Source organism: Triturus cristatus, chromosome 5_1 (assembly GCF_964204655.1).
Source record: "Triturus cristatus chromosome 5_1, aTriCri1.1, whole genome shotgun sequence".
Taxonomy (NCBI): Eukaryota; Metazoa; Chordata; class Amphibia; order Caudata; family Salamandridae; genus Triturus; species Triturus cristatus.
The window spans coordinates 1,017,768,674-1,017,783,257 of NC_140587.1; the positions used below are offsets into that span (position 1 = coordinate 1,017,768,674).

Below are 14,584 nucleotides of genomic sequence, written 5' to 3' on the forward strand. Positions count from 1 at the left end.
TTATGGAATCTGGGAGATAAAGACCAGCTGAGCATATATCTCTTTTCAAAACTCAAATCGGACCTGGGAATCCTGAGTTGTCGCCGTCGGAACTTTTGGGACCCACCCGACGGAGGTGACCGGGGTGAAGGTGACCCGAGGGGCCGGGCTGCAATTGAACAACAGCGGCTTCAGCGCGGTGCCAGCTGCCGATCCACCACTTTCGGTTTCGGTTTTGCACTTCAGGAGACCGGCAGGGGGGTGCGCTCGGGGTGGCGAGGTGCTTCCTGGGCCTCCGAATGAGGTTTTCTTTCACCTGCCACTAGAGTGCCTATCGCCTCGGACCCCCTATACCGACATTTTGTGGTCTTCTTGCTGGTGCCCCTACACCTCTTGATTGGAGGTCCCCTTGAGTGACCGTGTTCACATGGGGGGCAAAGGGGGTCCCGAGGGCCGCAAGACCAAGGCTTCCCTCCGCGGGGGAGCAGTCCAGAGCAATAACATGGACCGATACACCCAGGGCAGGGGGCCCTCTGGCGCTGCTGGCCCCCCCTCGGATACTGCGGAGGGAGGCGCGACCGTCTCTACGGAACTATCCCTGCAGGACATTATGGGCGCCATTGATGGCATTAGGGAAACCATCGCGACGCAATATGAGGCCCTGGCCCGTAAGATTGACACTGTCGCGATTGATGTCACCCTGATCCGGGCCGACCTCTCCAAAACTAACGAGAGGGTCCAGGCTCTCGACACACGGACCTCCACCCTCGGTGCGGAGGTGTCGGATCTGCGGGCCGCGCTCGGAGACATCGGGGTGGTCAACGATCATATGGCCCGGCGGCTTGAGGACTTCGAGGGACGGGCCCGACGCAACAACATCCGCGTCATAGGTGTACCGGAGTCCTCCGACGGCCGCCCGGTTGACCTCGTGGTCGAGGAACTTATCCTGAAACAGTTGTCCCCGGCTGGCCTAAGTAAGTTCTTTGCCGTGGAGCGGGCCCATCGAGTTCCGGGCGGTCGGCCACGGCCGGGGGCCCCCCCGAGGTCTATCGTGGCCAAACTGTTCTACTACAGGGACCGCGACGCTATTCTGCAGGCCTCACGGACCCACGGCCCGGTTCGTCATGAGAACTCGACCATCAATTTTTATCCGGACTTCACGCAACTGGTCCAGAAACAACGGATGGGATTCCAAGGGGTGAAGCGTCGTCTCCGCGAGCTGGGCCTAAAGTATTCGATGCTCTACCCTTCAAAACTCCGAGTGGAACATGGGGATCGGACAGCCTTTTTTGACTCTCCTGTGGCTGCAAGTGACTGGCTGGACTCTCTGCCGGACGGAGGTGGCCGTCCCGGACCCTCTGCGGGCACCGCGGGTGACGGGTCCCCTTTAGAATGACTTTTGGTCCTTGATTTTGCCGTTTTGCACTGTACAGTCGGGTCTTATTTCATTTGCATATTGTGTTTAACCAGGACCAGTGAGGGGGGCGGGCGGGGACGGGTCCCTTACCTCCTCTGGGGTCTTTTCGTAGAATGGGGTTAGAGGGGCGACAGGCACACTGCAAGTTGGGGGGGTTTTTTGGCCCGCAGGGGTGCAGGGTGGGGGGAGTTGGTCCTGGGGTGGGGTTGGGGGGGAGGAGGGGTTGTTTTGCTGTGTGTTTTTTGTTTACAGGGCGAGGTACTGATTTTTGTCCACATTTGGGAACTGTGCTGCAGGCTGGGGGACCCTTGATCTATTGGGGGGGATGGGGGGGGACGGGTTGAGGCTTATGTCATGGAACGTCAATGGGTTGGGGGACCGTATCAAGCGGGGTGTAGTACTGCAATATTTGCGTCGTTTGACTCCTGATGTGGTGTTTCTCCAGGAGACGCATCTGGTTGGCAATGTTTGTCATGCAATGAACAGGGGGGGATACCGCCTCGTGGCCCATTCTGGTTTCACAACTGGTTCCAGGGGGGTGGGCATTCTCCTGCGAACCTCACTTCCGGTGGAGATCACTAAGATAGTCTCGGATGACAGAGGGCGCTATGTGTGCTTGATTGGGAGGTGGGAGGGGCAGCCCCTTGCCCTGGTTTCAGTTTACGTCCCCCCGGGCCTCCAGAACTCCACCTTCACTGACTTGGGTCGAATGCTGCTTGACCTTCCTGACAGCCTCCTGCTCATGGGCGGGGACTTTAATTCTGTGGTTTCGGGTGAACTGGATCGTCACCCACCAAGGACCCTCCCCGCTGCCCAGGCATGGCTGGGTGGGATGCTGGAGACCTTCGGCCTGGTGGATAGTTGGAGATTAATGCATCCGACCCAATGTCAATTCACCTTTCACTCGGGGGCGCATGGGAGTCTCTCTAGGTTAGACTACTTCCTTATGCCCGCGGCGCAGACTGGTCGGATTCGAGAGGTCAAGCACCTGGCGCGGGGTATCTCCGACCATTCTCCGCTGTGGCTTCTTTTTGACACCGGGCCGCGGTCTGCAGGGCGGATCGCTCCCATTAACCCATGGTACCTGCGAGACCCTACGACTCGTGACAGCCTGGTCAAGGCTATGGACCAATACTTCCTGGATAACGAGGGGTCGGTGTCGTCTGCAATGTCCCTGTGGGAAGCCTTTAAAACTGTGATCCGCGGACACGCCCTTTCCCAGATAGTGGTGGCTAAGAGGGTCAAGAGTGAGGCAGTGGTGAGGCTGGAGACTAACATCTTGGGGCTGGAGTCGGCCTTGGAGGCGAATGTCACTCCGGACGGGCTCCATGCCCTCAGCCTGAAACAGTTTGAATATAGGTCCCTGGTCACTGACGCGGCCAAAACTATGTATAGGGAGCAGCAGGGTCGACTGTACGATGCCGGGGACAAGGCGGGAAAGTTGATCGCGTGGCTGGACAGGAAGGAGAGAGTGAATCGTGTGGTCCCGGAGTTGCGTGCTGCGGATGGTGTGTGTGTGACGGAGCCTGACGAGATTGTGGAATGTTTTGCCGACCACCTCCGGGCTGTGTACTCCCCAGTGACTGACAGGGATGAGGACGACTCTCGCCTTCTACTGAGGGATATCGCCTTGCCCGGCCTGTCCGTTGAGGACCGTGAGCGGCTGGACGCCCCCTTGTCGGCGGATGAAATAGCGACCGCGATCCGCTCCCTTCGCTCGGGCAAGGCTATGGGTCCCAACGGTCTGCCCATTGAGCTATATAAATTGCGCCCTGACAAGCTTGCGCCCTTCCTCAGTCGCATGTTCCGTGAGTCTCTGGCGGCGGGTTCCCTCCCGGCCGACCAGCGTTTGGCCACGATAGTCGTTATCCCCAAGGAGGACAAGCCGCGAGACCGCTGTACTTCTTACCGGCCTATTTCACTGCTAAATGCGGAGCCTAAGATCCTGGCGAAAGTCCTTGCCAATCGTCTGTTGAGCGTCGTGTGCGATCTTATTCATCCGGACCAATGCGGATTCATCCCGCATCGTAACACCGCTCTTAACTTGCGGCGTCTTCACGGCGCCCTTGCCAGGGCGGAGCTCCTCTCCGAACCGGCCGTGCTGGTTTCTTTGGATGCCACGATGGCTTTTGACACCATCGAGTGGCCATTCCTCTGGGCTGTCTTGGCTAAATTTGGCTTTGGGGAAGGATTTATTGGCTGGGTTAAGCTTCTTTACACGGGACCCATGGCTCAGGTGGTGGTTAATGGGCGGGTCTCTCGGCCCTTTGCCCTCGGCAGGGGCACGAGGCAGGGATGCCCGTTGTCCCCTTTGCTCTTTGCTCTCGCCCTGGAGCCACTCGCGGCTTGGCTCCGCTGGGAGCCCTCGCTTAGAGGGATCCGGTGGGCCCCGGGCTTTGAAGATGGGGTTTCGCTGTATGCGGACGATATTCTCCTGTATCTCACCTCACCGCGGCAGTCGCTCAACGTCCTCTTTGACGTTCTGACTTCCTTTGGGAATAATTCGGGTCTCACGATCAATTGGTCTAAATCCTGCGTCTATCCGATCTCCGGTGGTCCTCCTCTCCTGCCGCCTCGGCTTCCGATCCAGGTATCTCTGAGCGGCTTTAAGTACCTGGGGATATACGTTTCGCTGGACCCGGTGGCTCGCTATGAGCAGAATCTCCTGCGTCCGCTTCGGCGATTGCGAGAGGACACGGCCCGGTGGTGCAGGCTGCCCCTGTCCCCGCTGGGTCGGGCCGCGCTGTTCAAAATGATGTCCCTTCCCAGGTTCCTCTATGCACTCCAGAATTCCTTCGACGTCATCCCAGTGGCCTACTTTCGGGAGGTGGAGAGCCTGCAGAGGAGACTGGTGTGGGACGGGCGGGCGCGTATTGCTCTTGCTAAGCTTACTCTCCCCTGGTACGACGGGGGCATCGCGCTTCCCGACATTCGCAGGTATTATTGGGCCGCGCAGCTTTCGGCCATCAACCATGCCACGTATGCGCCTGGCCTGAATCCGGCGTATGAGATGGACAAGTTCCTGCTTCCCGGCGGGGACTATAACAGGGCGCTTTACTCCCGCTCGGCTGGCCGGACCCTTACGGGTCCTACTAAGATTGCGGTGCGGACCTGGAGGGCTGCCACTGCGGCCACGGGCTGGAGTGAGCGACTGACATGTGCTACTCCTTTGTTTGCCTCCGATCGCCTGGGGAGCCTCTGGACTACGAAGGGATTTGACCAGTGGGATACGATTGGTATCAGCAAAGTGGGAGACCTGTGGCATAAGGGCGCGGTTAAGACTTTCGCGGCTCTTCAGGCCGAATATGAGCTTACGGACAGGGAGTTCTTCCGCTATGCCCAGGTTCGACACGCCCTGCTTTCGGTCTTTGGAGAGGGGACCAAGATCCCGGTTTCCTCGCCCCTCGAGGACCGCATACTTGACGGACATGTCCCTGACAGTACTATTTCTTTAATTTATAAGAAACTGATTAATCATCGGGCTGACCTCTTGGTGCGCCTTCGGGAGGCTTGGACGGGGGATGGGGTGGAATTGGACGACGAGGACTGGCAGTCTGCACTGTCGTCCCCCAAGGAGGTCGCCATTCCAGCCCGTCTCCGGTTGGTACAGCTTAAGATTCTTCACCGGGTGTATGTGACGGGTCCTCGCTTGGTCTCGATGGGATATTCCGACGATGGGCTCTGTAAGCGGGGTTGTGGGCTCAGCGCCACCTTTCTCCATATCCTGTGGGAGTGCCGCGAGGTGGCGGACTACTGGCGCCGGGTACATACGGTTATGGGACAGGTCACTGGGGGTGTGCTGCTGCCGGAGGTGCGTCGCTGTGTCCTGAATGTGTGGGAGCCCAATGATTATAGCGCGGCTCAGACTCGGTGGGCGGCCCTGGGGAACATGATTGCCAAGAGAGATATAGCGCAGCTTTGGGGTGCCCAGCGGCCGCCCACCGTGTCAGTATGGAAGGAGAATATGGACTGGTGTATGTTCAGGGAGAAGACTGTGTATGTTGCCCGTGGTAAGCCGGGGGCATGGGGCAGAATCTGGGGGCAATGGAATGCATATCGCGGGGGTATCTGTACGCCCCCCCTGGTGGACACCGATATCGCCATGTCCCCCTGACCCTTGACGGTTCCGGGCACCTTTTGGAATGACTACATATGGACGTTCATTTTCCTTGGCCCCCCCCCCGTCCCCAGCCTCCCGGTACTCCTTCCTTTCGCGTGCTGCTTAATGGTCTGAACTGGAGTTCCCCGGAGGAAGCCTGACCTGCACTGTTTGTCTTTATGCCTCGCCTTTTGTTTTTCTTTTAGTTTTTTGTGTTTGTTGGATTTAAGTCTCCTGTTCCTTTAGAACTATCCGGAGTCACTACGGGGCCGAGCCCCGGGAACCGACTGCAGCTTTGATAAATGTATATTTCATTCTGTACTTAGCGGCCGGCCCTGGTGGTTGTAGGCCCGTGCTTGTAATCGAATTATTGTTCAATAAAAACTTTAAAAAAAAAAAAAAAAAAAAAAAAGTTTGTGGCATGGGGCACAGCAAAGGCTGTGGATCCCCTTTCTGCCTCTTTCAGAGGTCCTCTTGTACTTAATTTATTTGGCCCAGCAGGGATCTGCTCTGGGCACTCCTAAAGGCTATCTTGCTGCTATCTCTGCTTTTCTTTGGCTGCCAGAAGAGCCATCCTTATTCAAGTCTCCTATTGTAAATATATTCTTTAAGGGCATTACTCAACTTTTTCCTCCATCTTCTTTCATAAGGCCCTAGTGGGATTTAAATCTTGTTCTCACATATCTTATATTTGCTCCCTTCGAGCCTCTTCATAACTGTCCTCTCAGGGTCCTTACTGTCAAACCTGCCTTCCTTGTGGCAGTCACTTCTGCTCGCAGGGTGAGTGAGCTTCAAGCTCTGTCCCCCAAGCCCACTTTCTTCTCTGTGCATCCGGACAAAGTGGTTCTTGGAACAATGCCTTCATTTCTTCCTAAAGTGGTAAGACCATTTCATGTAGGACAATCTATCATTTTGCCCACCTTTTTCTCACCTCCACGCCCTTCCAAGGAGGAGGGCGACTCCACCGTCTGGACCCTAAACTGTCATTCTTTCTTGACCACACCAAAGATTTCCGTTGGATGATCAACTCTTTATTGGATATGTAGGTGCCAAGAAAGTTCCGGCTGTTCAAAAACGTACCATCTCTCAATGGGTTGTCCTTTGCATAAAGATCTGCTATGCCTTAGCAAAGAAGGATCCTCCAGTGGGGCTGCGTGCTCATTCCACTAGGGCTATGGCAACAACCACTGCATTGGCACGTGGAGTCCCACTCCTTGATATCTGTCAGGCGGCAACGTGGGCATCTTTGCACACGCTCAGAAGACATTACTGCCTGGACAGTCGAGTTCGAAGGGACTGCTATTTTGCCCGTTCGGTCCTCTGGGACCTTGGTTTGCAGACACTCCTCTGTGGTTGATTTTGCTCGGCTATCTATTCTAAGGTAAGGAATCTACAAATAACAGTCTCTTTCAGATGAACAAGTTACTTACTTTCGGTAACGTATCTGTAAGAGACATAGGTTAGTTGTAGGTTCCTTACCGCCCTACCCATCCTCCCGCTCAGCGAACTGACTTCCAGGTTTAGGGACTCCATTACAGGGCCCTGGTTGTGACCACCAGTGGTCATTGTCTTTAATGGCTCTGCGCTTCTGGCGTGGAAAGCCATGTCAGAACTGACGTCAGCGCACATCGGCGGCATCTAAGTAGGCACCACAACGTCATTCCGACAACCACGATGCGGACGATGGACGCGTAGTCGACTGACGCCACCTACCGACGTGTGGGGGGTACTGCTAAGAAAAATCTCCGGATCCAGACTGACACCTGGGGGGAGTTCTAAGGTAAGGAATCTACAACTAACCTATGTATTTTACAGATCTATCGATACCGAAGGTAAGTGACTTGTTCTTCGCCCCCTTTTAGCTCCTCTGGTTTTTTTTTAAATTAAAAGTGAGACCTGCCTTACTTTACTTAACTTTACTTGCAACTCTGGATTCGCCAAAAACCTGTTGCTGTTCATCCCGGTTTTTGGCAGGGTGTATTTTGCTAACTTGAGACAGTGAGCTATTTTATAAATGTACTGTTATGTAAATTGGTTAAAATTAGATTAAATTAATGGTTTTAGGTGGCTCCTATTATTCCGTACTTACATAGCGAACACCTATATGGAGGTTTTTAGGTCTCGGCTGCGAAAGGCTGCGCTTGCGCAGTCTCGCTCCGAGATTTAATGACTTTGAGAAGAGGGGCTTGCACCCGCCCCTCTTCTCTCCTGTTCTCCATTGGCTGGCCTCTAAAATGCTGGCCAGCCACTGGAGAAGAGGTCCAGTCACTCCGTTGAAGCCCCGTCCTTTTCGGATCGGGGGGCGTGTTTTTTGCGAGAAGTCTCAGGGAGGAGACAACAGCAAAACACGCCCCCAAATCCGAAAAGGATGTGGCGTTTCTCCGAGGCATTTTCTGCTGTGCCTCGGAGAAAGGCGGTGGTGTCCCGGCGTTGCTCCCTCACCTGATCTCCTCGTTCCCTCTCTCGCTGCTTCTCCCTCTTTCCCTTCTCTCGCTGCTTCTCCCTCGTTCCCTCTGTCGCTGCTTCTCTTCCCCCCTCTCCTGGTGGCCCTCCTGTCCCCGCCCACCTCTTCTCCCTGGTGACGGATTAGCCCGGGGCTCCACGCCTGGAATGATCTGCCCTCCGCTGGCATCGGTCCTCTTCTGTAAACTTCTGGCTCCTTCCAGGACGCCGCGGCGCGGGTATATAAGGAAGAGCGGAGGCGCCTGGCGGACAAGGACTGCAGGCAGCGCTAGAGAAGCTCCCGCTCTGATACCGGAATACCTCCGTGACCCTCGCACCAGACGCCATGGACATCACCATCAGCCACCCCTGGATGAGGCGCCCCTGGTTCCCGGGCCCCCTCTTTCCCAGCCGCCTTTTCGACCAGCGCTTCGGCGAGGGGCTCTTTGACACCGACCTCCTCCCTGGCTTTTCGGGCAGCGTCTTCCCCTATGCCCGGACCCCCAGCGTGCACCTCCCGCTGGAGACCGGCCTCTCCGAGGTAAGTGACTTGTGGGGAATAAGAGCGCAAAGTACCGCAGAACCTGTCGCTGCGTAGAGGCAGGCAGCCGTGGCAAGGGCATTAACCAACCGAGATAGCTAATGAGAGTTTATACCCCGGCCCCGCATAGCTCTGCATCGGAGTATTCATTGTCTGGGGTGTTAGGCACAGTGAACTGCTGTGGCTGGATTTATTTACCTGTTTGCGGGTTATTTATTCCCAGTCCGGTGCAGCAAGTTCAGAGTTCTTCAGCAACTCACTGATCTCATGAAATGTGTGCAGCTCACTGTGCTATCTGTGTGTACGGGATGCTATATGGCCAAACACTTTAAATAACATCGTTTCTAGGCTCTTTGAAGCTGCAGTCATTGGACGACGCTACCTTTAAATGTTGGTAGGATACTCGGTTTGCGGTAACATTTTTCTAATGCGGGGGCTAACTAGTATAGTCCCTCGTGTACTGCAGTAGTAAGACCAATCTAAAACAGGGTGTGAACATGCGACCTTATGCAGTTACGAGAAGGAGCCGCGTTAACCCGCTGAACTACCACACTAACATAGGAAACTGGGACCTGCCCATTACACTGACTCTGCCCCAGCCCTGCGATATTTTCAACAGCTCTGGCGTATTGTACTATATTAATTCGCTGACATTTTAAGGGCTTAAAGAATGGTTGCCTTCCTTCTTATAATAAATACATGCATTTTAAGAAGGTTCTGGGTGCCTATGTCTGCTCACGTCAGCCTGGTGTCTTAGTGCAGTAGGGTGCCCACTCGTCGAGCTTGTGGACATAGATTCCAGTCGCAGCGCAGCCTTTCATCCTTCCGAGGTGGATAAAAGTGCGGCACTGCGGGCCACACGCAGTGACGCAGAATCTGCTCCCCGCGCCGAGGGTCCGCTTCAGTGAGGGCTCGTGCAACGACGCCACGCTGTGGCCTGTTGATGCATACATATAGATGTGAAGTTGTCCAGGGGCGAAGCGTTGGTCGGGCTGGCAGCCCTGAACCGTGTGTTTATTGTTGACATGCAACAACTCGAGCTTTCTGGAAAGGGCGGAGATCCGAGGGTGCCAGGGGCAGCACGACAGGTGGGCGGGAAATACAAATATTGCCGAGAACCTTCTAGACCCGGCTGGGCTGGTGAGCCAGGTCTCCAAAGAGGGGGCGGGCACATACAACCAATAATACCGTTGGATCTGGGTCATCCGTGAGCGGCGGGTCCGTGGCGCCTGCTCACCCTGCGCCTGTCCTCGAATGACCCCATTAGAGCAGCTGGTATTGTGCATGGCTGTTCTTGCTTAGATTGTGCATTCGCTTGTACACACACATAGGTGGGCGCGTCACACCTCTCTGGCAGCGAGCGGTCTGTGTGCGCCTCTCTAAGCATCCGTGTCTGTTTGTGGGCGCCCCCTGTAGATCTGCGTGGGCCTATCCTGTTGGGGTGTCGGAGATCCCGGGTGTGATTTCTGTCTGCAGCCCTGTAGGCGCCTCTGAGTTCTGAATCTTGTATATTGTGAGGCGTAGGTGTGCTTGTGTTTTCTCGGCTGGGGGCGTGTCACTTCAGTTTATTATGTTTGTGACTGGGCCTGGCTCCTCCTGTGCTCCATTGGTTCTTGTGTGTTTGACAAATCAGTCACACGCCTGTGGGCGTGGCACAGAGCCCTGGGTGTGTCCTTTCACTCAAAGCGTGTGCCAGGTTTACAAGCGTGTGAGTGTGTTGCTGATTGTCTGTGTTTATTTATGCTTGCTCTTTTTATAGCGCGAACTCGACCTAAAGTTATTGAAGCGCTTTAAATTAGCAACAGTTAGATTACACAAGGGCAAGTTGTTTTATTGGTAGGCAAAGGTAGATGAAGTGATCTGCCCAAAAACGCAGGATGTTGCAGAGCATCGAATCCGGTTCCAACTGTGGTAGCTCTGGCCGTTACGCCACATTCTCCCCTCTTTGTTTATAACGTCCTCGCGCTGTTTATATGCGCAGATTTAACAAAGTGATGTTTCCCATGTCAGCTCGTTGTGGTTTCTCCCACAACATATTTACGGCCCACGCTCCGTATCCTGTACGCAGCGGCAGCACATGCAGTTTGTCCTTTCCTACAGGATATGCTCACACTCTTTAAAGTACTCCGGACCTACAGGATATGCTCACGCTCATTAACGTTCTCCTTTCCTACAGGGAACTCTCAGCTCGCACTCACAGGTATACTCGGGGCTTTACGTGGGATGAAAAAGGGGGAGGGGTCTCTCAAAGGGGTGTGGCTAATGTAATTAAGGGCGTGGCTTAAAACACAAGCTAAAAGTCTGTGTTTCGCATAGTGTGCCCCCCAACTTGTATTTTGCTGTTTCTGTCGTTGCATCCAGATATGGAACAACACGTAGCATCATACCTACAACAAGGCAGGACTATTGGCTTTTGTTAGTTGCATGAGATAAATAAGTAGCATGGCTTGTATAGAATATTGAAAAAGCTTCCACTTAAAGCTCTGGTGACACCACGGCAACGCTGCTGCTCCTGAGTTTCAAAAAGAGAAGGGAAAAATCCAGAGAGAAAATGACTCTTTAAAGGATTTCCCTCCCCTAGGACCTCACCTGGCATGACGTCCTGCCGTAACTTCTCCTCTAGTAAGAAGTGAGCAGCTCACATCGATGTGCTGTCACTGCAGCCCAGAAAGAAACGGTCCCCTGTGCCAGGGCACAACAAGCATTTACAATGCAACGGTCTCGGCATTGTTAAAGTTAGAGCTATTGGCATTGCTCATGACAATGCCGTTTCTTTAAATGTTTTAAAAACAAAAACATAAACAAAAATAATGTCATGAGCAATGCCAATAGCTCTAACTTTACCAATGCCGAGACCATTGCATTGTAAATGCTTGTTGTTTGTTAGGTTTTATTAGGTTGAGCCCCGGCGCCCTTTTATACAGTATTTTTAAAGTTTTTATTGCTGTATGTATGTATTTTTGGCAATGCATTTTTACCTTTTCAAAATTTGCACCTTAACAATTTGTTGTATTTTAATTTAGATATGTCTGAGCGTAAAATTAAGATACAAGATGTTTTATTGTTTTATGTGCTTTTATGGCCAAGTTAGGCCGAATAAAGAATTGATTGATTGATTTGCCAGTGCTGCACTCTGCTTGCAAACCGTTTCTAGGAAGCACACTTTGTCAGACAAACTTGATGCTTCCTCTACCTTTCTGTCTTCTGGCCTGTTCTCTTGTAAAACCTGTTAAGTTGTTTCTTTAGAACTTTTGAGCCTCACGTGGTGAAATCAATTCTGCTGAATTGTTGTTATTATTTGTATAGTGTACACTAAAGGTACTGGTATTTAAGGGACTGCTGCTTTCTATGTATTATTTTTGGGCGTTCTAGAACGGCAGTGCTCAGATGTAATTAAGAAAAATATATAATACATGGGATACATATGAAATATGTTTTGCTATTTTGTTAAAACATATTGCTCAAATAAAAATATGTGAGTAACCGATGTCTATGGCTTTTTTATCTTTAAGGCTTTACCCTGTGGATAAAAGCAGAATCAACGAATTTGGCGAGTCATATGAAGAAAAATCTAAAAGAAAACCCCACCTAGATTAAAGCCTACTGTGAAAACTTTCTCTTTGGACTTCTTGGCTATATGTATTGAAGAAAGCTTTTAATCGATAATTGAGGAAAACAGTTATCGAGTAATAGAGTATTTGTGAAAGCTGCAGGTAGCCTTCAAGGACTATCATCCTGTGCATTGCCAAATTCTTAAAATGCCCTAAACATGTTTTCAAAGGAAGAAAAGAACATTCCCCATAACATACAACCCTCATTTTGTATCTTTTTTAAAATGACCAACAAATATTATGCATCTTATGTAAGTACAGTAATGTTTAAGCATGTCACTGAAAGCAACAACAACTAAAATGTTGCAGTAAACTTTAACCAAAATTACTTGGAGCTGTTAATAGTTTTTTTTATTTAGTTTCCAATTAAATTTGGTTTGAGTGGGGGGGGGGGAATACGGCATTAAAAATTATGTTTTCAGGTTTTGAAAAAGCTAAACAAACGCTGTTTTAAGGGAACAATTTTGGTGGTCTGTTTGTATTGAGTTTGTCAGATTGGTAATTGCGTGAGAGCACTACCGGCACCATGCGTCGCGTTTAGTTTTAACTTTTTAGTGTGTTGTGCTATGAAATGTCTGTGTTCTGACGAAGGCAAAACTTGGAACCATAAATCTTGCTATGCACTCTCGCTCTTGGAGTTGGCTATACCTTCATCTTCTAGTCCTGCATAATAAGTAGGGCGGTACTGGGTCACATTTAATCAGCGCAACCAGTTTATTCATTGAGCCTGGTTTGTAATGTTCCACCCATACTCCTGTTTCCCCCGTGTTAGTCGACAATGACAATAGCACAGTGAATGGGATACAGCATAACTTTTACGGAGAACCATTTTCGGCTTTGTAACAGCATAGTGACCCGACTTTAAACTTAGGGTGCAAATGCGACAGCCTCTAAGATTCATCTTAAGTTTGTTTGCAGAGAATGCCTCAAGCAGATGAGTTAATTGTTAACATTAAATGTTCCAACATACAGCTGTAGTAAGTATGGGTAAAGCCTTAAAATCTTATTTGCTGAAAGTGAAATTTTAAACTTGTACATGCATTGTCGAATTTATTAAATTACATCAAAATCAACTCAAAGAAATGATTATTCTGATTTTTTGAAACACATAAAAGCAATGAAAATATACATACATTTCACATGTTAAAATTCAATAAAAACTTCAATTCACAAACAAATTACACGGGTTATGCAGTCTGATAAGGGTAAAATGGTATTCTATAGTGCCATAAGTCATACATGTGCATAAATAGCATAGATACAATTAAGGCAATTTTTCGATGCTTTCAAGTTATACAATATCATGTAATTACCAGATCTTTAATGGTAAAAGTAAAAAAAGTCTTTTAAAAGATGTTCGACTAATAAAGAACCCAAAGAATAGCATAAAATGTGTTGTTGTTTAGGTGGCTTTCCCATCACACAGGCATTTAGATACATTTTTTGACCATGCCTCCGTTTATAGGTCAAACCTAGAGCAGTGCATGCTCTGCTCTAGGAGATGACCTTTAGAAATCGGTCAGCTCTTTTCAAGCACTCGTGCTTGAAAAGGCATCCACCTTGCGGGAGCGAGCAGCTGCACATAGGGGCCATCTGTTTTCAATTAGCATGGCCGTGCGCACATATCACAGTCACTTAATATCCCATGCCTTGGTCCCCTCTCACTCCCGCCCATCGCTGCCTGTTAATTTTAGTGCTGCAGGTTCCCGTTTATTTTACAAACATGTTCCACAGCTGAGAGTCACCCAGTCTGTGCTTGTTCCCAATGCCTTTGTTTATCTCTCTGGGTATATATACGAGAAAAAAGCTATCAAGATAAGTATCAAAATGAGCTTTTGGAAAATTGTTATACTGGCTATATTATGTTTAACGTTTGATGGGTCCAAGGAATGCTGAGCGACGATTACAATCTTTGGGACAATAATGAGATGAGAATTTAAAATTATTCAGGTGCGGAATTTCCTTATTCAATTCAATTTATTTCTTTATTTCGGCCGATTTGGCCATAAAAGATGCAATGGTACAATATCAACATAAGACATCCACTACATGTAAAAATCATTACTAAAATCCATAAAATCAGTGCACGTAGTATTTCAGATCACAAGGGACAATTGCAGTTCATTACAACAAAAATCAATCTTTAAGTGATTTGGACCTTATGCGCCACATAGCCGTTAAAAATTTGGCAATTGAAAAGACTATGTGGGGAGCGGTACTCGTTTTCAATATTCTATACGAGTGCAGGTGACTCCTTATACCCAAATTTCTGCAGAGTGGAGCTAACCAATATTTTCTTGGTCTATTATAGGCTGGGCAGAAAAACAAAAGATGAATTTCTTCCTCATCATAGGTACAGCATCCTGGACACATTTTATCATCCCTCTTTGTCCATTTGTAGGTAAAGGTTTTAATGGGCAGGGTCCCTAACCTCCATTGAATGAACAATTTTCTTGATATAATGGGGAAGATAATGTCCATAAACCCTTCAAACT

General features: G+C 50.3%; 1 protein-coding gene across 1 annotated transcript in view; it reads left to right on the forward strand.

Annotated features, from left to right (window-relative positions):
- CLPTM1L (CLPTM1 like) overlaps positions 1-13,172 on the forward strand; it is a 1,829,238-nt gene extending 1,816,066 nt beyond the window's left edge. Inside the window, exon 17 of the mRNA XM_085606118.1 lies at positions 11,991-13,172. Within this exon, the coding sequence (XP_085462244.1) occupies positions 11,991-12,075 (85 nt within the window). The 3' untranslated portion in view covers positions 12,076-13,172. The remainder of the gene's footprint in view (positions 1-11,990) is intronic.
- Positions 13,173-14,584: the final 1,412 nt, after the last annotated feature.